Here is a 27,324-nt window from a genome sequence, read left to right as displayed (position 1 = left end):
TGATTGAATTAAAGTTTGTCACTTGAAATTTAGAAAAGTCTGTGAGCTTCTGTGTATATCATGCAACCCGAGCAGTTCAAAAACACCTGTAGCAGAGTGACCACTCCCGGCAGTGTTGGACCAATGCAAATAAAAAGAAATGTAGAGTCACCTCACACTCTAATATGTCCCAAATTCATATTGATGTGAAAAGAAATCCTGTTTTATACCCCTCAGAGACCATACTGAATGGAAAGGATTATTCTGTTATATAAATAAGACAGGCAATCACGCTTTATCCCCAAATTTTTTTAGAACAGAATCACTTAAGTATAAGTACATTTGTGCTTCATTTTAAGCAGGATTTCAAGAAATTTAATTGGTTCAACTTCTATAAAGGAAAGAGTCATATGCTGTAGTGCTGTGGGCCCCCAGTCATCCAACGCAGCATCCTTGAAGATGCAGAGTTCAAAAGCGCACCTCAGTTCAGGACATGACAGAGAGATTCAAACTGCAAATGGCGGGCCTCCTCTCACTCCACTGCCTCCTCATCAGACACACTAAGTCATTTTACCAACCCCAAAGTGCCACATCCATTCCACAGTCCTCTGTGAGCCTCTCGAGGGTTCTGCTTGCAGTTTAGAATGCTCTGCTCCAGCTTCATAGCTCACGGGCTCTTTTCAGAGACACAATTGAAAGACCACTTCGGCTAAATATACCCAACTTATAGTGATGATTGCATTTCCTTGTTTAATGCAAATACTCTAAAATAAGATTTATATTTTTTCATAAATAGTTATTTGTGTGTTTGCCCAAATATGAGAATAGCCTGTTAACATCACCAATCACATTCATACAGAAAACCCAGGGATGCAGAAACACATGCATAGTCCCACACACACACATAGATGAACACAACAGATAAAACTACTGAAAGAATTTTGTTTTAAGCCATTTACTTGTCCTATGACAGGAAAATTATAAATTGTGGATTGCAAAAAAAGGTGAGGGATGGGGAACAAGGAAGAAGAAAAGAAAAAGCAATTAGAGGAGGGAGGGAAAGGGAGAATGAAGAAGTACAAAGATCTACAGATTCTTTGAAAGAAGTGAATTAATCAGTGTCTTATGGGCATTCTCAGAACTCTTTCTGTTTGAATTCATTTTCCCAACTCAGAGAGTCGGAGGCCTCACTAGCTTAGCTGTTCTTCATTTTTACAAAAGCAGGCTCCTTATGGACCTATTAAAATCACTGCCAGTAAGAGTTCTCTGATGGATACATGCTCTGGAATTCAAAAATCTATGCTCTAAACATTAATTCCTGCTTTCTTCTCTCAGGAAGCAGACATTTCCTAATAAAGCTTTTATCATTTCACTCAAAGTAACTTGTAACACAAATCTGAACATTTTGCATCACTGGAAATAGCTTGAACACATGCAGAAGGTGAACCCTCCACCTCCATTTTAGTTAAATATTATGGTGACTGCTGGTTCATAAGCATGGCTTTCCATCTCTCAACACTGAGAGCGTGCCCAAATCCATGAGTCGATTCTTCAGACAAGATTTTAAGTCACAAGCATAAAAAACAAAAATGAGGGCCTGAGAAAGTGGCTCAGTGGGTAAGAGACTTTGCTTTGAAACAGAAAGAACTAAACTTGAGTTCCCATCACCCCTGCAAAATGTTGGGTTCAGTTCACATGCATAACTATGCACAGCATTGACAAGGAGAAAAGGAGGTCCAGGTAGCCCTGTGGTAAGGCCAGCCTAGGCTACATGGGCAAGCTTCTGGGTTAGTCAGAGACCCTGCCTCAAGGCAATATGATTGAGAATGACAAAAATATTCCGAATGTTCTGTTCAGGCACTTGCATGCTCATTCATGGCTTTGGGCACTACACACTCATATGCCTGTACCACATTCACAGATCCCTTGGGTGTAGTGGTGCAAATGTTTGTACATGCAGTAAAGACATGGAAAGTACTCACATAGTACTCAGTATTATCTGTTTTTATCAAATATATAATGTTACTGCATATTGGGATGCCAAAGAATGCTTCTATAAGTGATGAGAATCAGTGATTCAGGATTGTTAAAGTGTAGGTTCAAATGACCTTGTCTGTAGGTTTAAAGTGAATTTTTCTCCTTTATGAGCTAAATTCTTCAGACCTATGTCCATGATGGTATATCTGCCTGGAATCCCCCAACTGCACTCCTCTCTGCCTTCACTTCATTTCTGGGACACAGCTACAGAAGACTGAATTTAAACTTATTTTCTTACTTTAGGTGACACATAAGAGAATCAACCATCTCTTCAAGACTTCTAGAACCACACCTATACTTCAGAATTTTTTAAAGCAAAATAAGATTTCCAGGAAAACACACACACACACACACACACACACACACACACACACACACACACACAAATTCCTGGCATGATTGGCTGGTCATACAGGCCTATCATCATAGCCTCCTGGGTAAGGCCAACGGGATCCAGGCTAGCTTGGTCAATGTCAATGTGAACGATAAGGAACGTTAGCGAATGACTGACTGAGCCCAAGTCTGGTAGCTGTTGAAGTCGTCGGTTTAATTTTGAGAACCCTGCCCCAAATATCCTCCTGTTATAGAGCAGGGGCTCAGAAAGTGATGCTTGCTGACTTTGTCCTTTCCTGCCTTCCATTTTATTTGAAGAGATGAGTAGGGAAGTTAATAATCACCCATGAAATCAAACTCCATGTTGGCATAATAAACTCTTTGGGATATCATGGTTGCCTACTAACAGAAATAGTACATAAAATTATTTGTTTTTATATGTCAATAGTCAAAAATAATAAAGTCAATATATAATAGCACTTGGTTAGCATGCATTTACCTCTGGATGCAATCCTTAGCAATGAGAATAATAGGAATAAATATATCATCACTCAAATGGAAGAATGGCATCTCCTGCCTCTGTATGGACCTTGAGGGAAACTGAAGAGAAAGCTTATTGGTCATTCTAGAAATGTAGCCTAGCACTTCTGTGCTCCTGGTATCTCAAGTCAGTGGTCCCATTGAGAGTTTTCAGTATAAAACGCAAGGCTCACCAGAGCTGAGGCTAAGAAGAAAACTAAATCTAGCCTCACATGATACACCACGAAGTCTAGCAGTGTGATGTCAGCCCTGTGAAATACCATCAGCCCAGTGCAGCCTTCGTAGACATTTTCTACACAGGAACTTGGAAATGTCGCTGGTTTATCATTCTCCTGGCATTTTATCTGAGTTTATCCCACTTTAATACAGTTCTTAATAAATGCTGCAGAGCCACAAAATGTCCTCAAGTAGATAACTACAGAGCAAGTATTAAAAACTACTGTGCCTGGATAGCACCTATTTATTCAGATTTAGAAATGCTTTTTACAGAATGCAAAGAACTGGGGTTTGCAGAGACAAAGGCTGCTAGGGAAGGAGATCTCTGCTTTCCTTTTCTTTATTTTAATGGAGGATTCGTGTACACCCAGAACCTCTCCCTAAACACTGCCTTGGAAACAAGCAATCCTGTCTGCTACAGACAGAGGAAGCAGCGTGCCTGGCAGACATTAGCAGTAGGATTCCTTGGTTTCCTTCTGTACAGCCAGGGTTGGCTCTTTACGTGCCATAATAGTTTCTAATGCAAACATCATCAGAAACCTGGCTACAGCCACAACTTTTATTGTTGAACAAGGCAGCTTAGCCTGAGGTCTCATCTGCTGTGCAAGCAGGAAAGACAAGCTGTGTGAAAGCGAGGATGCCTGAAAGTCATTTTGCCTTCTCTCTATCTCCAGAGAGACGCTTTTTTCTTGCTTCTTTTAGTCTAGCGCTCATGCTGCCACACTGTTTTCCCAGTAACAAAACTACCTCCCATGAACAACAAATAAAGAAGCAAATGAGCAGACAAGACAAATAAAAATGATTGTTAGTTCCAACATGAAATGATGTACTGAGAAATCAGCATAGACAGCCACCATAAGCTTTCCACGTGTGTGTGTGTGTGTGTGTGTGTGTGTGTGTGTAAAAAGAGAAAGTGAGGGATGGATATCTGATGAAGACTGAAGTTTCAAACAACTGAGAATGGTAATGACACGGTGAAGATGTTTGTTGCACAAACCGCTTTGTAGAAAATAACGCTTTCAGTGTAAAATTATGTTGGAAGGAAACAACTTGCTTCCATAGCCCAGCCTCTTGCTGTATGTCTTGACTTTATACGATAGGACATAACAGAAGGTAGAGGGCTCAAAAATGGCAACAACAAATGGTTTCTTAGTGAAGAACAACCAAAAGTTGATTCAAAACCAAATGTAAAGGGGACTTCAGGTGTGTTGGGAAGCACTCACTAGTGAGGCATCACACAGATTCACTGCTGGCTTTCTGAATGCACACACATTTTGCGCTGTGCATGCCATTACTCCAAAAATGCTGGTGAAGGCCCTTCCAACACCTCTGCTGAGGTGCCAGATGACATCTTATTATAGTCACAGCAACTTTACTGTATGCTTTTTGTTCTCATAGAAGTATAATGGTCTGCTTACAGAAAACAAGGGCTTTCAACGTCTTTCTCCGATCATTCCTCAACATGTAGGGGCTACATTGGTATATCTTTGAATTTAACTATATTAATCGACTTAAAATTTTTCCTTTTGAGTTGGTGACAAAAATTCCATAATGACCACCACCAACAAAACATTAAGTCAATTTTGCCTCGGGATTAGAACAATATGTATAACCTGTTTTCCAGTGACCAGAAATATACTTGTTACGTTTTGTGTTACAAATTCATGTGAACTGTGGTTTTAAGCATGAATGATTATAAAATTAAAATATGGGTGGATTCTGAAAAATACTGATGCTATTCTATCCCAACGCATCAAATAGTTCCATTAATATACAGTTTTCTCTTTTGCCTTTAATAAATGTTTAAATTACATACATATTCCCCCAAACTATTTCAATACAAAGTCCTTTATTATTTATTATATATTATCAATACATATTTGCTTTCTTTACCTATTTTACAAACCAACATACTCAGGATCATGTAAATATTTCTTGGTCAAATAGTGGGTAAATGTTTAATGTTTACTCTAGGGGCTCACTAGGGTGGGTGTGAACAGACCAGGACAAACCTAGCTGCTGAACTTAGGTCCATTGTCTTCTATGTTCTTCTTAAATCATTATTAATATTTCCTGAATCCTTCATATTTTCTACTTTCCTACTTTCCTTTGTCTCTGTGGTTTCCTGATATGTGTGGAACAGACAGAAATGTGAAAGTCTATGTACTATGGACCATGACTGGGTCACAGCATCTGAATCCCAAATAAAAATCATAGAGCAATGAGATACAGAAGAAAGACTTTAAATGGACAACATATCTGACTCCCTAAGGGGAGCCATAAGGTCAGTGCGATTCAGAGATATAAACTTAAAATAATCAGTGAGTTCTTAGAAAAGAGTTTCTGCTGTTTTATTAACATTTCTCTTTTATCATTTTTAAACTTTAGTGGATAATTTTCTTTATATTTTCAGCTACATGTTAATTTTACCTAATAATATATCTAGGAGACAGTTTCTTATCTGCTCATAAAACTAATGGGGTAAATCTCTAAGTACTTTATTACAATCTATTAAATGAAAATTTCCAATTTACTGAGCTATTGTCTATTAATGGACCCAATGTAAAAGTGTACATTGATTGAGAAAAAAATCCATTGGGAAGACACATGAAAATAATGGCAAGCATCTCTGGGACAGTTCTTGGGCTGGGATAACAAATATCTCCCCACTTCTATGAATGATCATATAGTGTCAAAAAGGGAGATATATTTATGCAATATTTTCATAATTATTATTAAGTGTTAACTATGGATAAAAATAAGAATGTCTTTCAGTATAGAAAGAGATGTCTATCTGTAGACTAGGTATGTATATGAATAACAAATGTAGAGAGAGAGGGAAGGTTTGCTTGGAGTAGAAGATAGACAAGAGGGATCGCTAAATCTGTGATCAAATTGTGGCTGGAAAACAACTAGGTGACCCACCAGGATGATTGTGTCTGTGCTGATGTGCTCAGAGGGAGAGCAGATGCTAACGTCCAGCAGGGCAGGAAAGGCCACGTTAACCAAGGAATAAGAAGAAAATGACCTTTGCACTCTCCTTTCTTTCGATCTCTGTGTAGGGATCATGAACTTCAGATGAGAGGAGAGCACAGACAGAGTTCAAAGGCAGTGAAACCCAGGCATTTTTATGCTGAAAATAACCAAAGCCGTAGAGTTATGTCCCCCGAGAGACCATAACTCTGATGCTGGGAAACAGTTATCTCCAAAGAATGTTTTATTTGAACATATTAATAGGGAGAAAAATGAGCACATGTGCAATATGTGGTAATTTTTCCGTTATAATGCATATATGTCCTAGGTACTTATGGACGGACAGCAGAAAAATACTCAAAATACAAGAAATGTGAGATTGAAAATTAATATAATATCTCAGTGTCTTAGTGTGACATATCCATGAATCTCCCTGTATACTTCTGAACTACTGGAGGAGGTGAGTTAGTGTGGAGTCTACTGCTCTGTGCTGAGGATGCCAGGGTTCCTTCAAACCTAGCATCATGTATCACGCAAGGCTGACTGAATTGGAGTGACTGAATGAACACCTACTGTGTGTTTGCTAATGTTCTATGCATTAGGGACTAGACAGTGTGTGAAATGGAAAAAAAATACCTGCACCTTTGAAACTGTAATGATAAAAATAATAAAATCACACACGTGTGTGTGTGTATGTTTATCTAATATCACAGGTGGTTAGAACATTGCTGGAGGGTTGAATTGGAGATAAAATGTAGAAACCATGAGATTTAACTATATCAGAAAAAAGTCAGCCTCTTGTCATAAGCTATGGATCATAGCTGGTGTTTATCTATTAAATGTGAGAGTGATGTCAGATAGGGCAGTGAGGCCATGCCCTTGTCAGTGGCCTCTTCATCATCTGTCAACAATTTAGATGAGAATGCATGTTGTGTGCTTAAAAATCCACATATGATACAAATGGGCAAATCCCGAAAACCACAGAGGCAGATTCAATTCTGAAATAATCCACTTGACCAATTAACAAATGATGCAATCAGGTCAGAACCTAGACTGTCTAATTTCTGCATACCTCTATATATCAGGAGAAAAAAAAACAATGTTAGTGGTAGTTTTTAATAATAAGTGGACTGCAGATATAGGTCAATGGTAGAGGGCTTGCCTAGCAGTGGAAGGCCCTAGTTCAGTCTTCAGGGCTATAAATAATGAGCTGTGTGAAAAGTCCAGGAACTATGCGTAGCAGCACCACACTCACCTAAGGATCCCTTGACGACAGAAAGCAAGTTAGAGATGAAAAAGTCCAGATTCCTCATATTACAGTTTAGAAAGCCAAGACTTCTGGACTGCAGACACCTTCTCCTCAAATATTGCAACTTTTACTATAGGCCTGGTGACAGACACATGGACAGACAGACAGGCAGAGAGAAGGCTTGGAAGAGAGATAAATACGAATAAAAAAAATCTCCCTTTTGTTTTATTGTTTGACATCGCCATGCCATCTTGGAAAGGATTTGTGTCATTCAGTGAAAAGATAGAAAGGACAACTGAAGCACTGTCTGTCTTCTAGAAGAGCAGCTCTCAACCTGTGGGGTTGAATCCTTTTGGGGGATCAAATAACCCTTCCACAGGGGATACCCAAAGCCATTGGAAAACACAGATATTAACATTATTATTCATAGCAGTAGAAAAATTACAGTTATGAAGTAGCAATGAAAATAATTTCAAGGTTGGGGTCACCTCAACATGGGGGACTGTATTGAAGGGTCACAGCCTTAGCAAGGCTGAGAACCGCTGCTCTAGAGTCATGTATCCGGGAATAGTACAATACGATCCAGGCAAACATTGGCGCTTTGAGAGTGTGAGAGCAATCTTTAATTCATACTGTCTTCAGTACAGACCTTCCAATAAGCCAGATGTGTATTTCTACAATCAGGCAGATGATCATGGAAGCCACCTCGGGGTGCACAATAAGACCCTGTATCAAGCAGCAGCAGTGAAGCAATCTTCAAATACATGGGTTTACAGGAACACAGGGTCAGGCTGAACTAGAACAGCAGGTGCCAGGACCCCCAGAAAGATTGGCTGTACCATTCGTGTAGCTGTTCCTCCATACTTTATTAACCTATGGACATGAGGGTGTCCTATGGCTTTATTGTCTGGTATACAAACCTCTAGAAAAGTGCTCTCAGTAAAACTCCAATGTGTATATGTACCACACCTTCTTTAACCATTCTTCTATTGAGGGGCACCTAGGTTGTTTCCATGTTCTGGCTATTACAAATAGTGCAGCTATGAACATAGTTGAACAAATACTTTTGTAGTATGATTGAGCATCTCTTGAGTATATTCCCAAGGGTGTGTTCACCCACTGATACAAGGGTACTGATCTAATGAGAGCTCACCAAGGCCAGCTGGACTGGGACTGAACGAGCATGTGATCAAACCGGATTCTCTGAATGTGGCTGACATGGGGGCTGACTGAGAAGCCATTGACAATGGCACTGGGTCTTGTTTCGTCTGCATGGACTGGCTTTTTGGGATCCTGGTCTGTTTGGATGCTCACCTTCCTGGACCTGGAGGGAAGGGGGAGGACCTTGGATTTCCCACAGGGCAGGAAACCCTGACTGCTCTTGGGAATGGTGAGGGAGGAGGAGAGGAAGTGGGGGGAGCAGGAGGGTATTGGGAGGAGGGGAGAAAGTGGAAATTCTTTAAATAAATAAATAAGGAAAAAAAGGGAAAAAAAAGAAAAGTGCTCTCAGAAATTATTGCCAAAATTTACCTTCGATGAGAGAAAACAAGGTCAATTTGGTAAGGTTTGAGGGCAAGAATAGAATCGGGTGAGATGGGAGGAAATCAGATTCACGTTCATCACAGAGACAAAGGTTCCCTCTTGCAGCCTTTAATACAGCTATTTTTTTCAGAACCTTGTTTATGAAGAATTTCTTGAGTTCTGAGCACAAGGTGTGAGAGATTTGGTGTCAGGTGAAGGCACTGACTTTCTTCTGTGAAAAGGCTTTAAAGACACTGCTAATTGGCTTTCTGGGCCTCTATTCACTCTTTGGCAATGGAAGCCAGTGTGGTGATGGGAAGTGAAAAACACACCTTTTTACTTATTAATTGATTTGTGGTTTGTTTTAAGTAAATATTTTACCACAGATGTGAATTCCTAAGGATGCGGCTCCACATTTTGGTGTGACAGAAATAAAGAGCACAGAGACAAAGAATAAGTGAGAAGGGAGACATGGAGACGGAAAGATGGGCGAACACAGGGGGGCAGAAGGTATTGAAGACCCTTATGAAGACGGCGGATGGGGAGGAAGCAGATGTTATGTGCTGTCAACACTCCACAGAACATGAACTCAGGCCCTCCTGGGAAGCATCACCGTTAGCACATCATTGCTGATCCTGTGGTAATGTGTTTACTCTTGTATATGAATTCCTTTCTTTTTTATACAACCATTGTATAACCATTAATAGAACAGGATGTAACAGAACACCTCATGATCACTTTGACAACTGTTAAGAAATATAACCATATGACCAGTCTTAATACATCACGGGGTGTTGGTGGTGTCCTAGTCTTAGTGTTACAGATGCTGCAGCAATCGTTACTTTTCCATGGACATGTTTGAGGTCTCTAGCTTTTTTATACCTTCTGTAGAAAGTATTAGGAAATGATGGAATAGTGTGTCATAAAGAATGCACATTTTCTACTAACATAACTTTTTATTAGTAATTTAGGAACCTAAATGGTATGTATAGGTGTGTTTGCTAGTGACCAGAAGAGGAGGCTGGGTTCTCTGGAGCTGTAGTTGGGAGTGGCCTGATGCAGGAACTAGGAACTGAACTCAGATCCTCTGCAAAAGCAGTCCATGCCCATTTCTCTGTCCTTGTAGTAATGTTTCTTTATTATAAGGCTATAGGCTATTCTTACACAAAGTTTTTTTTGTTCTGCAGAAAGCAGCACTGATACCAGTGTTCTTGTTTGTTCCTGGTCAACATAGAAAAAGTCCAAATTTCATGATCTGCATTGTTTTGAGCACTGTAGTAGTTGTGGAAGTGGAGGCTTTACTTATGCAGAATTTGTTGAATGGGGCCAAGTGTCAATGTCTGAACTACATTCCCCTGTTCTAGGTATCCTGTTTTCTATGGCTACAAAATTGCTCAGACATGTATTTTCTCAGAGGAGGGACATGGGTTAGTCCATTTATTCCATAGGTTGCCAATTCAGAAACTATGCAGGCATAAATATTCTAACAAAGTTTTCCCCTGTCACCATCGAGTCCTAAAGTTGCTCTGCTCGGCACATGATAATGGCTTTGTAATTCAATTATTGGTAATAGTAATGTCACCTGGGATTTATTTACCTCAAATGTGGGTGCTCATGTAAAACTCTTTACCATAAATCTTATGAATGCAGGTTCTGTACACATCCTGGGGCATATCTTGCCATTCCTGTGAAGCCCTGACACTTGTCTCTAAATTATGGGATTGTTTTGCTTAGAGGTGTTGATGTCTTAAGTGCCAGGGCCAACAATAAACAACACTGGGACAGGTCCATTTCCTCTTGTTATTCTACTTAGAGGAAGATAGATCTTGATAGACAGCAGAGTTCTGTTCTCATTTTAAAAGGCTCTTGGCAAAAAAAAAAAAAAAAAAAAGGCTCTTGGCATCCATTTCTCTAGCACTTTGTAGACGAGATCCCTGCAAGCTATAGGAGGTCAGACTGAATGTCCTCTAAATTCTCCTTGAGTGCTGAGATTCTGATGTATAACTGTGTCAGAGATGATCACCTGACCAATCCTAACAAATTAGCAACTGTTCATTGCTGTGTCTTCTCTACCCTACCCTCTTCGCCTTACTGAGTAGGTACTAAGAGAGCCTCATCTAACCTGAGATAGGAAAAAACAAACATCTAAATCTACCTCATCCCCAAATCCATTCTTCATGGCCACTCATCAAACAAATAGCAGAAAGAAGGCTATTTCATCCATGCCCCAAAATATTTAGTTTTTGTTTTATTTTAATATCTTTTAAGCTAGCAGGTGTCTCATGATGACTATAAAGCTGAAGCGACTTTTTGGTTTTTTACTGATTCACAAAATAATGGTATATATTTATTTACTTAAATTTCAGACTCAGTAGTAATGGAGGATACATGCTACTTTCCAGGAATTGTTCAGTGTTCCAAGCGTTTCAACATACTAGACTTTTAGTTAGTTGAAGAATGGTTAGTTATAGTTATAGTTTTCCTTAGTTATGATAAAAGATAAAGTAGATATAAATATTGTAACTGTAATTCTTGCTTTATAACTGTTTTGCTATATGTAATTTTACTATGTTAAAGTTAAAGCCTTTCTTTTAGTACAAACAGAAAAAGGGGAAATGATGTAGGAGAGTCTTCTGTATTTCTGTTGCTTTCATTGGCTAATTACTAAAGAAAACTGCCTGGCCTGATAGGTCAGAACATAGGTAGGCAGAGAAGACAGAACTGAATGCTGGGAAGAAGGCAATAAGGCAGTTGCCATGACTCTCCTCTCTGAGACAGATGCAGGTTAGGATCTTTCCTGGTAAGCCACCACCTCATGGTGCTACACAGATTACTAAATATGGGTTAAAGCAAGATGTGAGAATTAGCCAATAAGAGGCTAAAACTAATGGGCCAGACAGTGTTTAAAAGAATACAGTTTTCATGTAATTATTTCATGTGTAAAGCTAGCCATATAGGAGCCGAATGGCGGAACTCAGCCCGCAGCTCCTTCTACACCCCCGCCCATGTGTGTGTGTGTATGTGTGTGTGTGTGTGCGTGTGTGTGGTGTGGTGTGTGCTTGAGTGTATATAAGAACTTTTTCTGATCTTCTGTATGGCCCCCTTGCTGTTCGATGTTTAAGTACAAGGTCAAACTGGTTGACCTACACCTCAGCAGTCTGTTACAAGAAATAGAAGAAGTGTGACTTGAGAAATAAACATCCTCTAAAAGTAGATAATGTGACATATGCCAATGTTCTCATCCTTCAGACACACACACACACACACACACACATATATACATACATACATACATATATGCTTTACCTTGGATAAGAGAAAATCTCAGTCAGGTTGAAACATTTTTTTTTAACTAAGGAACATTTTTATTTAGCTTTATGTCATGCTTTTGTAAGCAGAATTCTAGAAAAGGCATCGTGACTGCATAGCAGCACCCAAGACTGAATGAATAACCATAATTATGTGCAAAACCATTGGGTAATCTTAGGAGCCTTAGAGTTGTAAGTGGGGTGTGTTCACTCTCATCATGTTAACTTCCTCTAAAATCATTACAAATTAGGAAGCCAGCATTATTATCATTCCCCTTCCTTCTTTGACTCTCATTCCCAGCAATGGTTGGAACCTCGACATCAGAGGAATTCTTAGTGGAAATCCAGAGTCGTGATTGAATCTCTGTTTTGCAAAGATAGAAAAACTGCTGCCTAAGGGCATAGGAAGTCATCATGATAAAGGGACAGAGATCAAAGATGACCATTAGTGAAGGAAGGCTGCAGGAGAAGAGATGAGATCATACCGCACAAAGGCATGCTCATTCTTATTTGCAAGGAAAACTTGCTAATCACAGGAAAAGATTAAGGCGCAAAGGAAGGGACAAGGAGCTTGGAAAACAGCACTCATGTGGAGATCATTAACTTCCAAAAGTGAGATGAAACACAAGCTCCTCAAGGATAATGAAAATGCTCTTATGTAGCTCTCCATGCGCAGGTGCAGTTAATGTCCCAGCACAGCTCCTGAGATGAGTCTCAGAACACCTTCCTGCCACTGTGCCACGCTATTCATCTGCGCCCTGCCCCCGTTGGTGCTGGTCAGGTCACAAGGCAGGGCTCACACACACGAGAAGTGGTCAACAGTGATGAGAGGGGAAAGAAGTGAGAAAGTTAGAAGTCCAAAGAGGATGGTTTCTGATTGTTCTGACTTCTCAAGATACCGTGATAAGAAAGTATGAGGGTATATCATCACTGCTGTGCATATAGTGTGCATACTTGCATGTGCACATGCGTGGATGGAAACATGTGACAGGCAGAGTCTTGGTTGTTAATGAACTTATCTGTTAACATGAACTGAAAAGAAGGAAATAAAAAGGGTATATTTGTGGACTATACTAAATACTGATTTATTTGCTGATAGCAATACTATGCCATTTGTAGTTTGCAAAATCAATCTTGGAGAAGAAAACTGACATTTGGGCAAGCTTCCTTGCTTCTAACAGATAGTGAATACTGAAGCTGAGATTGAAATTGGACATGTTTGCCCTAAACGTAGGCTACTCGAACCAATAACCCAAACAGACTTCAACTGCTGTTCATGCTAGGCTATATTCTATTTTGGGGAGGACAGAAATCACAATGAAATTTGAAGAACTAAATAGAGCACCATGAAGTTGTTAAGCATCAACATCCTCACCAACTATGACAAGGTACTTTGTGTATGATCTTTATGTATAGTTGGCAACTAAGATTAGAGAAGAGAATCCTGGATAAGAATAAGAGTCCATAAGAGTCCATGTACATATAACACAGGCTGTAAGAGGTTTAAGATTAAAAGCTTTTCTGGTCCATAGCATCATAGAGGCCATGTAGGTATATGAAAGATAGGGTTGCAGCATGGGGCACAATGAGCATGCCCTCAATCAGGCATACCTAGTTTTAAATCTCATCATCATTGCTTACTAATATGTATCATATCTTAAATTAAATATCTATGAGACTTTGCTTTTCTATTTACCTTTCCATTTATTCCTCATCTGAAATGAGTATAGAAATATATATGCATAACAAGCATCTTTTATGGATGCCTTTCCATTATCTTTGCCCCTTAAATTACTAAAGGCCAGTAAGGCATTTCTATCTCATGGCCATTCCTCACTTTCTGTTCATGTCACTCACTCCAGCTGATTCTACCCCTAGGTCTAACTAAGGGCATGCCACCTAATCAGGCCCATAAGATTTAGTTATAGGAGTTTGGCTCAACCAAGTTTTTTATAGGGAGACATAAGCTATCCAGAGGGTACTTCAACAACTGAGCCTGTAACACAGTGGAGGGTGAGGCTGATCGGGAGAGTACACGACCTGATGTACTTAATAAACCTGTTGATCTAGAGGAATATACAGTTAGACCCTCTGTTTTAGTCCCATGAACAAATATCTGTTGTTTTATTACTTGTGTAGGCTGTATTTTTTTTACTATATACTGAAAGTGTTGGTCAATTTAAACAATTAATGCAAACACTTAATAAGCCTGAAACACAGTCAACATACAACAGGTAGGATTTTGTTGCTTATTGTCAAAGACTGGCATAGGATGTCAGAAGCCTGAGCCATCAGGCAAACAGTTTATAATTAATATTAAGCCTCAGAGTTGTTTTTCAGGAATTGGCAAGCAGGAGTGAAACCTCCAGATACAAATCCCAACAAACTACACTTTTCACCCTCTTACAAATTATCAGTCTGCTGACAGGAATACATTCTCAAGGCATTTGGGTTCTATGTCTTCAAGTCCATGTTGTTTTTCAATGTTTAATACATGAACTTGGCTCTTACTAAACTATTAGACTAAAATTAAGAATATTCAGTTTTATAAATTTAACAAATTTTCAGTCTTCGTTTATTGGAGGGTGAAAAATGGAAGCACAATTTTAGTTTGAAGTTGATCTTTTGTAACACACATAAGAGTCATAAAGCAAGACAAATTCAACTGTCAAGGCTAGTATATCATGATTGCCTGGTGTATAAGTTATACACCTTTACTTTCTCATTAAAAGGGGCCATCAGTTATTATCTCATAATGGTACCATGAAGATCAAAGACCATGGTTTATTGTATGCCTCTACCACTGCAGGAACTTAAGTAGAAAGTTAAGTTCTACTTTTTAAAGTAGAAAGGCATTGAGTGGCACTCAGATCCCTTATCTGCTTTTTGTTCTTAAAGACAATCAATCCTTTCATTTTTAACACATAAAAAAAGTTCAAAAAGGTTTTATTTTCCTCTTTAAGAGTCTCATCTTCCTCGGGTTATAAATCATGTCATTTGACCGAAGCCCAGTTCAATTCTCAGGGTAAATAACTTACCTACATGTATTTATCTTTTACCTTCTATGTCTATAACCATAGCCAGACCATTGACATTGATCTCTGAAAAGAGGGAAGATTCAGGGCAGGTGATGGGACTTTTAACCTACTAGGCCCCAAGTCTAAAACTGAAAATGCACATTCCATACCCCAAAGTGGAGAAGACCAATCTAAAACTAAATCTAACACTGGGAAAATACAGTCAACAGATATAAAGTCAGCCATTATCAATGATATTGCTACTGCTAGTTTGTGGGCTCTGGACAAAATTCTCAGGAATACAGAAATGATGTTAAAGTTTGAACTCAAACCTTTGATGTCCCTAAGGCTCTGTCTCAACCATCAACACAAGAAAAAAGATCATTACAATGAAATAAATTTCTCACTTAGGAGACGACATACTCATGACTATCCTCTGTTACAGAAGAAGAAAGACTAATCCATTAAAGGAAACGCTGTACTTAGACATGCTTTACATGAGGTCTTAAGTCACTTCTGGAAGCAGTATAACATCCAGGGATGAAAGTTTCTATTTAGAGTAGTTATGGTGGTATTACCAGCAATCACTAGACAAGACAAGAATAAGATGTTGCATCCCTTAATTATTTAAAATTGCCATTGATTGCTTCCAGGGGTGGTGTGACTATTGCCTCACAGACAATTCTGAAGAGAGCTTGATGGTGTGGAAAACCTATGATTTCATCTTCAAGTTTCCCACCCCTGCGGAAAATGCTATGTTATTACCCATGGTCATTTAATGATTCAATTTAACACTGGAAAAAACACCTGAGAACTAGTCACACTCTCCTAGTAGGCTGGAGAAGCAATAATTAAAGGACATTTCTTTTAATTAAAGCTGGCTGAAAACTCCTCAACAGTTCCTATGTAATTTGAAACAACGTGTTTCCAGGAGTGAGTGTAATAACACCTATTGCTTTGATTGACAGATTTCTTGCCAGACTCGAGAAGTGACTCAGTATTAAAAACGCAGATGATGTGGGAGATTTTCACCAGTAGCTGAGGTACTATGCACACCACAAGGTCTTGGGTTCTCTCTGTAAATGCTAGGCAGGCTGAGACTCATGGAGGCCAAATGACACATACATTTGGAGAGATACAAAGGAAAACACTGGGGCCAGAACGTGTTTGAGTCATCATTACTTATCTGCCTAAGGTGTTAGATTCCCAGCTCCTGGGTGAGCACCAGAGGCAATAGCATCAATAGATTGAGTAGAATTGGGCTTTGGAGATTCCCATCACTTTAAATCATGGCCTTGTAATTTCCAAGCCATGAGACCTTGGTCCAATCAGTTAACCATTCTGTGTCACAGACTTCTCAACTGTTAAAGATGAGAGTAAGTAGCTTCGCTCAGAAGATTGTTTATGAAGATTGAAGAGCTTTAACTTTAAATAGCCTTTCATGCTGCTAATGCCTGGTGGGGAAAGATGTGTTCCCATGCTCATAATGGGAAAAAATTATGGTTCTATTTATTTTAGTTAATGGACAGACAAGCTAGAATTCACAAACAACAGTGTGTAATGCTTTTGAAAGGTGATGATTTTGTGACATTGGGTGGTCACAGCTTTAGAAATATACTTCTAAAGTAGAATCCTTCTCTAAAGGATTAATAAAGAGGGACAGACTAGCGTGAGTGACATAGGGACATGGTCTGTTTTTCTTATAATAATGCTATATGAAAATACAATCTTGTGTAAGCTAGAGAATATGGTACATCAAGTGTCATTACCTTCATACCTTCAGCTCAATACCTTTCTTTGTCTACCCTTTTAAGTAACGCTTTTCCTTATTTCTGTTGCTAAGGAACAAACTAACTCAAAATTAAAAAAAAACCCTCTTGCCCTGTCTCCTGGATTCTCTCCTAAGTACACTCTAGTGCTCTAGTCCTCGTGCATATACCCGCAGCCTGTGGGAAACCTTATATAGGGGAAGGCTGGTTCTTCAGATATTATCCATTGGCAAAATCATCATCATCTCTGTGACACAGTAGGAGGACTCTATTTATTGCTGTTATTCATATGAACCTTTTCTATATACATAAAGCACATACACACATACACAACAATGATAATGACAGCAAACAATCAAGAAGAGGACAGAAAGTGGTAAGGTAAAAGATGACTCCTCTTTTTTAAAAAATGAAGAAAACTTTAAATAATTTTTAGATAAATACATAGAGATCACAGTGACTCATGAACATGGGACAAAATGAGTAAAATTGTTGATAAAGGGCTGAAGAGATGACCCATTAGATAAGAGTTGCTCTACCAGAAGACACAGTTGGATTCCCAGCACCCACATTGGTAATTCCATTTCATGGTATCTGATGATCTCTTCTGGTCTCTGCATGCACTACTTGCACATGATACACACACACACACACACACACACACATGCGCGCACATGCAGGCAAAAAACCTATACATTATACACAAAAATACAAATAAATAAATCTTTATATATGTTGACAACAGGAGGAGACTTCAGAAGATATCTGGATTTTCAGACCTGAGAGAGGTATTTGAAAGGGCATTCCCAGCAAGGCAAAGCATGAACAAGTTTCAATGCAACGAGTTGGTGAGAAATGACTTGTTAGGATAGAGAAATAAAGGCTGTTATCTGAGTGTGGGAGTGTGTTCTAGGAAACAAGAGTGGCTGGTAGGCAAGCATGAAGACGTGCATTCATATTCTCAGAACCCATGCAACAAGCCATGAATATCTGCAGCCTCAGTACTGTGTGTGTGTGGCGGGGGCAAAGATAGAAGAAGATCTGGGTCTTGCTGACTTCCAGCCTAGCTCCAGGTCCAGTGAGAGATTGTTCTCTCAAGAAAATAAGACAGAGTGATAGAGCTGACACCCCCTTGATGTCCTAGTGTATACTCCTGTACACACACATGGGCACACATCACAGAAACACAAAACAAAAGGAGTAAGGAAGGGAAGAAGGAAAGGAAGAAAAATAAGTCACCTCGGTCCAAGTAGACATTTCTATATTGCTTGTTTAAAACTTCTGCAGGATCCCCTTTCCTCTTCTCACTTCTTCTTTTTGCCTTTCTCTCCTTCTCCCCTTTCTCTTAGACACAGTATTATTCTGTAGTCAGCTTCCTTAGTGCTGAGATTACAGACATGTATCATACTGCCCAGTTTGTATAATGCTGAGGATTGAACTCAGAACCTTGTGCATGCTAAGCAAGCACTCTACTTATTGGGTAAACTCCCAGATTCCTATACTGTTCGAGAGTTCCTGGCTGCTTAGCCCCAAAATAATCACACAGAAACTGTATTAATTTTAAGTTTTTCAAATCACTGCTTGGCCCATTTGCTCTAGCTTCTTATTAGCTAACTCTTACATATTAATTTAACCCATCTTCATTAATCTGTGCAGCGCCACGAGGTCATGGCTTACCAGCAAAGTTCCAGCATCTGTCTCCAGTGGGGCTACATGGCTTCTCCCTAACTCCTCCTTCTTTCTCCCAGCATTCAGTTTAGTTTTCCCTGCCAACCTCTATTCTCTCTGCACAGGTCCAATACAGTTTCTTTATTAACCAATGATATTAACATCATACAGAGGGGAATCTCACATCACTATATCACATTTACAAAAAAAAAAATTCTCTAGGGCTGCCTCTTGGTCTTGGGTAGTCAATTAGGGGGCTCAATTCTGGGGAAGAGTCATTCTCCCTCGCTACAAAATGACACTAAATGGACTCAGCAGGTTGTAGTTATATATTTACTTACATAAAAATTAATAAATGGTAATTAATTTAAAAGGCCATGAATTTAAGTGGGAGTTGGGGGTCACAGTAGGAACTGGAGAGAAGAGAGGAGTAATGATAGAAATATACTATACATAAATGAAATTTTTTTAAAAAAAGAAAGGAAGTTTCTCTAACACAGCTCTTTCTAGCTTTCAAACAAAACAAGGACTTTAGGGAAGTATTTGGAAATATGAAGGGTTAGTGATGTATGTAGTGTCCTACATGTGTTGCACCAGGTTTTAGATGGTAGACGCAGGAGGAGTATGAGTTCAAGGTCAAACACAGCTACATAATAATTTTCAAGCCACCCTGGCTTTCATGAGACCTAGTCCAACTAATTAACAAAGAAATATTAGCAAAGAAAAGGAAATAAGCAAACATCTGCTCATCTTTGAAGTAAGTATAGAAATGAAGGAAACAGAAAGGCAGTGGGCAGCTGGAATGAACCAGCCCTCCATCACGTCATTCCAGAGTCTCATAGGAGGCAACGCATTTCAGACGTGACTTCAAGATAATAAAGAGAGATAGTTCTCCAACCCTTGTTGCAGAGCTCATTGACTCCTAAACAACACTTTTCTGGTAATTCTGGGTTGCTAAAATAAGGAATTCATAAACTCTCCTGTGAGTTAGTTCCTTTAACTCTGTGTATAGAGGCAAAAGCCTGCAGGCAGGCAACCTACATGTTCCACAGGCAGCTTAGAATAAACTAAGGTTTGCTCTTCTACCTCACTGTAGAAGTTTGGATACAGAATCTAACACTCACTCAATAAGATATCAAAATTACACCAGAATGTTCCAAACTTTGTTCTGTTTATAGATTTTGGATTGAGAATACAAAAACTAAAATTAGCTCTTGCCACTTGCTTGGTTTCCCAATTGGGCTATTTATTGCCATGGAGGAAACCACCTCTAGCAGAATTAGGAACTTGGTTAAGAAAATAAGATTATGATTTTCTTGGCTTCATTTCTGTTCTATATTGTCTCCCTCCTTTTCCTCCCACTCTGTTGTTTCTTTTTTCACATGCATAATACTTTATAACATGCAGTTGGCTGTTTATATTCAAGAGATATTGTTATTTATCTGTATGTGAATTCTTACTGTAAACTTATTTGTATATATTTAAAAAATGAGGGTACATGCATAATTTTAGCACACTATTAAAAACAAGACATAACCTGAGCTAATGGGAGCTCACCAAATCCAGCTGGACTGGGACTGAATGAGCATGGGATCAAACTGAACCCTCTGATATGGCTGACAATTGGGGCAGACTGAGAAGCCAATGATAATGGCACTGGGATTTCTCTCTACTGTATGTACTGGCTTTTTGGGATCCTATTCTATTTGGATGCATACCTTCCTAAGCCTTGATGTAGGGGGGAGGCCTTTGGAGGGCGAGGGGGTAGCACGTGGGGGGTAGTGGGAGGAAAGGGAAGGAGGGGAGGAAGTAGACATTTTGAACGGTATTATTTATAAAGTAATAAAAAAGTTGAAAAAAATAAAAACAAGACATAGGGAAGTATGTATAGCTAACACTCATATAAATGTAAATAGTTATGGCCTGAATATAAATGCTCTTCCCAACATCAAAATTAAAGACGTAAACTGAAGTCGTATTAGTATTTGAAGTTGGAACATAACTCAGTTTAGATGAGGTCATGAGGGTGAGGTAACCATGGCTGAATTTGTGTCCTTGTGACAAGCAGAAGAGAGACTAGGGCCCTTCTACTACATGAGGGCACAGATGTGTGCAGGTCAGAAAAAGCACACAAAGTGGAAAGTAAATCTGATGGTACCTTCACCTTGATCTTTTCAGTCTTCAGGCCGACACACAGAAACATCAGCTGTTCATGTCACCAAACTATACCATTCTGTCACAACAGCCCAAGCAAAGTGTAACGCTATGCCTGTATGTTTTTGACAATTCACAGAACATAGCTGGAAAGCTATGTGAGAAAACAGGGCTGCTGGCTGTGTCTCATAAGATAACAATAATGACTATAAGACTTTAAATGAGAAGGTGGACAAGATCTGCTATTACACCAATTAAGATCTATTTATTTATACTGGAGACCTTTATTTGAATATGTAATATATGTGTACAAAATACTTTAATCAATAACAATCACAGTGTCTTTTAAAAAATATCTCAAAGGGTTATCTAAATGAGTAGTCTTCAATCTGCGGGCCGCAATTCCTTTGGCAAACCTTTATCTCCAAAATTATTTATGTTTACACTTCATGACAGTAGCAAACTTGTAGTCATGATGTAGCACAAAAATAATTTATTGGTTGGGGCCGTGTTAAAGGTCACGGTGTAAGGAAGGTTGAAAACCACTAAATATCAAAACAATACTTACAAAGTACTGGCAATTCACCAAAATTAATGATCCATCAAGTGTTTATGAAAAATGGTGATGCAATATTTAACAGCGTCTGAAGATGCTAATTTTCCCAGGGTCCATCCACTGCTCAGAAATGTGATGATAATACCTTAGTAGGCCAGAAAATGGAGTCACACTTACCAGTAGAACCTATTTGGAACCACGGATTCCTGGATAAGTTGCCATCTTCTGCCAAATTCAGCAGAGCTGTACAACTGGAGAGAGAGAAGAAAGAGATCAGCATCACCAGCCCTGGTTCTTATCCTTGGGTTCATCAGTACCAACACCTGGCATTTCCAAGTGAGGGCATCACCTCTGTTTTCCAAGTCAGTTATGTAGGCCAGATATCAAAATCTCACGTTAACATTTAACGGGAGTGGGACCAAGGGATCACATAATGTGTTGTGAATTATATACTCAGTAAACAGTGATACAAATTGGGATTTGTACTGTGTTCCGCCTGTTCACAATGCCTGCTGTCCCCCTTGATAGCACTGGTAACATTAAATGGGTAATATTCAGGGTAACATCAATACTTAGTTTCTGATGATCCTACTAGGATACCTGGTCCTAATGGAACCTGAGGTTCTTGAAACAACAAAAAATGGAGGAATGCAGAGGGTACTTCTAGAGGTTTGGAGAAACAAGTGGGATCTAAAGAAATAGCAGGACTCAAACTGACAAAACCATATTACTTACAAAGGGGTGAGTGGGGGAGTCAGAGTTGTAAGATAGATGGGGCCAACATAAGAATCAACGTGGTCTATCTCTATGCATTTGGCTGCAGAATATAAATTCAAGGAGAACATATTCAATCCCAGAGGCAATGAGCTAATACTGTTCTTGGTTTCTTTTTTTCCCTTTTATTAAATCTTTTCTCATACAATATAACCTGACTATAGATTACTCTCCCTCTACTCCTCCTAATTTCTCCCTAACACCAAATCTATCCTCTTTCTGTCTCTCACTAGAAAAGAACAGACTTCTAAGAGATAGCAACCAAATGAAACAAAATAAAATATAAGAAGATAAAGCAAAACCTATCATAGAGAAGTTGGATGTGGTATCCCAACTTTGAAAAAGAGTTCAAAGAGCAATCACAATGGTCATAGGCCCACTTCTTCTCACTGCCAGGTGTCCCATCAAATACTAAAGTGAGAGCTATAATATATGTGTAGAGGACCTGGTTCAGATCCTTGCAGGCACTGATCTTTCTGCTTACGACTCTGTGAGCTCATATGTGCCTTGTTCAGTTGAATCAGAAGGCCTTGTTATCCTGATGTCCTTTATCCCCTGTCTCATACACTCTTTATACCTCCTCTTCATTAGGGTTCCCTGAGCTCTAAGGGGAGAGATTTGATGAAAACTTCCCATTTAGATTCCCTCTCACTGCTGGCTGACTGTCAGTCTCTGCATCTGTTCCCATCTGCTGCAGGGGGAAGCTTCTCTGATGATGACTGGATAGGGAACTGATCTATGAACATTGCAGAATATCTTTAGGAGTCATTGTATTGATTCCTTTTTAGACCACTCGTATCTGGCTTTACCCCAGGTCCCTAGGCTATACAGTCTCTGGTTCTTGTTACCCTTTCAGTGCTAGGTATGATTCCCTTCTTGTGGAGTGTGCCTTAAGTCAAAATAGACATTGATTGGCACTCCCACAAATTCTGCTCATCTTTGAAAGAGCAAATAAAGGAAGCTCAGGTTGTAAAACCGTAAGCCGCACAGACCAAGTTCTTACTAAAACTCAAGTTTTCTCCGTACATTATCTCATTCACCCCTTGTCACTCCAGCCCGGTGCAGAATAAAGTTATTATGACCATTTTATAGATGGCTACCCAGGAGGTAACATTCCACACGACCAGACTCTCCACACACCCCATGCCACAAATGTCTTTTATTTCTCTCTCTTATGGCTTGTATTTCATTTCTACTTCTCATTTCCGCTCTGATGATCTCTGTGTCACCCCAGGACCCTGTGTACCCAAGTGTCCTCTTATAGAAGATTGAAGAATATTATTTCTCTAGATACCTGGTGTCCAGAGTGGTCAACCACTGATTAGGAAAGCAAGATGTGGGACGTTTCTTTTCTTGCTTGTGCCTGGTATATGATACACCTGACCCTCAACGTCTTATCTCTGCATTTGCCATCTCCCACACTGAGTGGATGGTGAATCACTGTACTGAGTAGAGGCATTACCTGCCTCCTCTTCTCTTTCCAGTTACACAAACTGTACAACAACAACAAAAGGTCAAATGAATCACCAAGTGACTCACAAAAGCTGCTGATGCACCAGGCATGCCCAAAGAACAACTTATTTCATTTGAGTATTTACTGGCCCTTGGAAGAACCTGTTCATTTGGCTAAAACACATCCTGTAATACAGAAAGGATGAGATGCCTGGCTGTTAATGTAAACCACTCATTGGCTCCACTGTATAGTAATTGACCTACCAACAAAGGAGACTATGACATTTTGTTTCAAAGTCCTCTTTTGTAACTATACTTTTACCATTCATTGACAAAGTTGGAATGTTAAGTGTCCCTAGTAGGCTCACATGAAAAAGGTAGGGACCCTCAGTGACACCAATGGGAGATAGTGGAGTCTTTGTATGGGGAGCATTGTAGGGAGACCATTAATCACTGGTGGCATATCCTAAATGTCACTGTGACACCATAGTGTCTTCTTTCTCTTTTGTATTGTCAGTCCATAAAGTTAGCAGTGGTGTTCAGCTTCCCATGATATGCTAAATCACTGCTGACTGAAATCTATAAGTCAAATAATATTTTCTCTTAATAAACTGAATAACTCTGATATATTACTATGGTGGTAAGCAATGCTTTTTAGCCATGCAGGGCAGAAAAATAGGTATCTTGGGAGGGCTTCATGCTACACACACACACACACACACACACACACACACACACACTCTTCTGTGTATGGTTGTGCAAATGTTTATATGTGTAATTGATGGTAGGCATGCATGCGCCACAGTGCTTCCATGAAGGTCAGAGGGCAGCTTTGAGTATCAGTCCTTTCCTTTGACCTTGTTTCAAATGAGGTCTCTTGTTCACACTTTCCATGTCAAGGTACATGGGCTGGATGCTGTGGTGGATTCTCTGGTCAGCTCTTTAGCTCTCCATTGGAAGGCTAGGTTTTACCTAGGCTAGGTCTGTGCTACTGAGCCTAACTTTGTGTGTGGTCTATGTATCTGAACCCACATCTTCATGCTTGGATGGCAAATGGTTTTCACATTGAGTCTTCATCCATGCTAGGCATTTGGCATTCATTTTCATAATGCCAAAGCAAGAAGGAACCATAGCTTCCTTCACAGAAGCAAGGAAGGAAAGGACAACTTACTCTTTTCTAGATGCTGAACCCAAAGAGCCTGGGAAAGCACAGCTGAGTTCTTATTCCAATCATGCCCCAAACATCTTGCATTTTGATACAGAGTATAACAGTAGCAAGTCTCCAATCTCTCTCTCTCTCTCTCTTTCTCTCTCTCTCTCTCTCTCTCAGATTAAAGTGGATATAATTCATGCCATGTGGTCTGTATGTAAATATACATTAATATCTGTAATTCAGTATGGAAATGTAGAAGAACCAAGACTGCTTAAAGTAATAATTCTGTACATAAAATCTGGAATCACACAAGTTCTCCATGATGAGACACCAGGCACTGCCGCCACATTCCTAAAGAGAACTCGGTTCTTTGAAAAATTGCTGAGTGCTGCCATTTATGTTTGCTTTCTGTCTCCACCTTTCAAACTTCACCCACTCAACCCGGACTCAGCATATGGAATAGTCAGTTACTATTCCTGATGTAGATATGTGTTGGCAAATGGCTGTTTTGTTATCTGTGAGCATTTAGAGAGCCCACAAACATCAAGCATACACAGCAATTTAATCAACCAAGTGTGTCCTATGCAGCTCAGTGGCATCCTTCATTGTTCTGTTTTGGGAAGCCACCCTTGACCCTGTGGTCTTAGGGGATGGGCTTTCTTCCCTCCCCACACATCTGATCACACTGCCTCTGTTATGTCTTTACTAACACTACTTTTGTGCCAAAGTCTGCCTTAGGACTTCTGTCCTTCAGTGCTGATCTTCTTCTAATGCTCACTCCTAAAATCACCTTCTCTGTAAGTCTTCCCCTACACACCAAGGTTCCCTCTGACCTCATCCTCCAAAGATCCGCAGTCTAGCAACACATACTTTCCAACTACTGGTCACATATTGTAACATGAGGACCTGCTTAGGGGTTTCTGTCCTACCCAGTTCCCCACAACCGGCAAGCCCCAAAGAAAATCACACTGAGATCTCCACTCCATAAGCTGATTGGCCCATTAGCTCAGGCTTCTTATTAACTCTTGTAGTTGATATTAACCCATTGTACTTATCTATGTCAGCCACATGGCTCAGCACCTTTTACAGCGGGGCAGGTCACATCCTGTTTCTTCGGTGATCTGGGCAGGAGTGCAGAAAGAGCTTCCTGCTTCCCAGAATACTCCTGTTCTCATCAACCTGCCTCTGCTTCCTGCCTGGTCAATCAACGTTTATTTAAACCATGACTAGCATAATATAGACAATTCCCCTGCACTACTTCCCCCTCTTTTTTTTTTTAAACAAAGGAAAATATCCATAGTCCATTTTTTAGTAATGTGGGCATAGGTTTCCAGGTTACTTAAGGCTGGTTGGGGTGCTGATTGATAATCTTATTGGAACCTAAAGAAAATTTAGAGTTATGATCAAGTCCTGACTGGAGTATCCTGTAAGGCTTGATTATCTCAGGCAGCAGTCTTGAATCTGTTCTGGATGTAGAACTCAGACATCTGAGCCATCTGTTCCTATCAGAGATTTCTCAGGTGGTCTTCCTTGATAAAACCTGATTTTTCTTAACTAAGAATGAATCCACAGTCTCTTATTTCATGTGGGAACAAAAACAAAATCTCTTCTCCAAAGTAACATACCTTTTGATTTCAATTTTGAAGTCAAGATATTTTTAAAATACCTATCTTGGATTAATTCAGCAGCATTTATAAATAAACGTCTTTTAGCGGCTGTTGTTCCTTCCTCAGCATTCAAACAATTTAAAGAGAGCATAATACCATACAGTATCAAGATTCTCTGTGTATTTTTATCTTTATGTGGCTTTATTTTAAGCTCTATTTCTTTTATTTTTAATTTTTGGCTTTTTAAGACAGGGTTTCTGTGTATCTTTATCCTAGAACTCACTCTGCAGATCAGGCTGTCCTTGAACTCACAGAAATCTACTTGTCTCTGCCTTCCCAGTACTGGGATTAAAGGTGTGTGCTACCACACCTTGAAGTCACAGAGGTCAGTCTACCTCAGCCCCTTGAAGTCTCAGAGGTCAATCTACCTCTGCCTCCCAAGTGTTGGGATTAAAGGTGTGTGCCACCACACCCAACTACTCTCTCTCTCTCTTTCTCTCTCTCTCTCTCTCTCTCTCTCTCTCTCTCTCTCTCTCTTTTTTACTTTAAGAACTTTAACCTTTAGCCTGCATATATTTTTAGCATACTGTAAGCCATTTAGGTTTTTTTATCTTTGAATCTCATGTTACTGTATATATCTATTTTTCTGACCACATGAGTCTTTACTTTACCAAGCAATATGGGTAGGATTAAAGCCATGGCTTTGACGGGTGGATCCAGCCCATTTCTTAGCTTTATGAGATACAACATATCAGTATTTAACTGTTTCAGTTTTGTTCCTTGACCGTTCAGTTCCCTTATAACAGTGAAAAGTGGAATTCCTACCTAAATAAAATCACTTTTAAATATCTAGGAATGTTCTCCAACTTCTGAAAGAGACAGAAAACTTTTCAAAGGTCACCTATCCCACATTTCTGCTTTCACAGGTACCTAGAACTTAGTAGATAGTCAAGGTAAAAGTACTGATGTTTTATAGTGATGTCCCCTTATCGTGAATATGCATAATAAAAAGCTCAGG

General features: G+C 39.5%; 1 protein-coding gene across 7 annotated transcripts in view; it reads right to left on the bottom strand.

The window, feature by feature from the left end:
- The window catches only part of Sorcs1 (sortilin related VPS10 domain containing receptor 1), a 515,423-nt gene that overhangs the window by 147,436 nt on the left and 340,663 nt on the right, over nucleotides 1-27,324 (bottom strand). For all 7 annotated transcript variants that reach the window (XM_085694085.2, XM_048424037.3, XM_048424036.3 and 4 more), the window contains exon 5: nucleotides 21,498-21,571. In XM_085694085.2, the coding sequence (XP_085550211.2) occupies nucleotides 21,498-21,571 (74 nt within the window). The remainder of the gene's footprint in view (nucleotides 1-21,497; nucleotides 21,572-27,324) is intronic.

This window comes from Myodes glareolus, chromosome 7, assembly GCF_982192425.1.
Source record: "Myodes glareolus chromosome 7, mMyoGla1.1, whole genome shotgun sequence".
Lineage (NCBI taxonomy): Eukaryota > Metazoa > Chordata > Mammalia > Rodentia > Cricetidae > Myodes > Myodes glareolus.
This window is presented reverse-complemented; position numbering and strand designations above follow the sequence as displayed.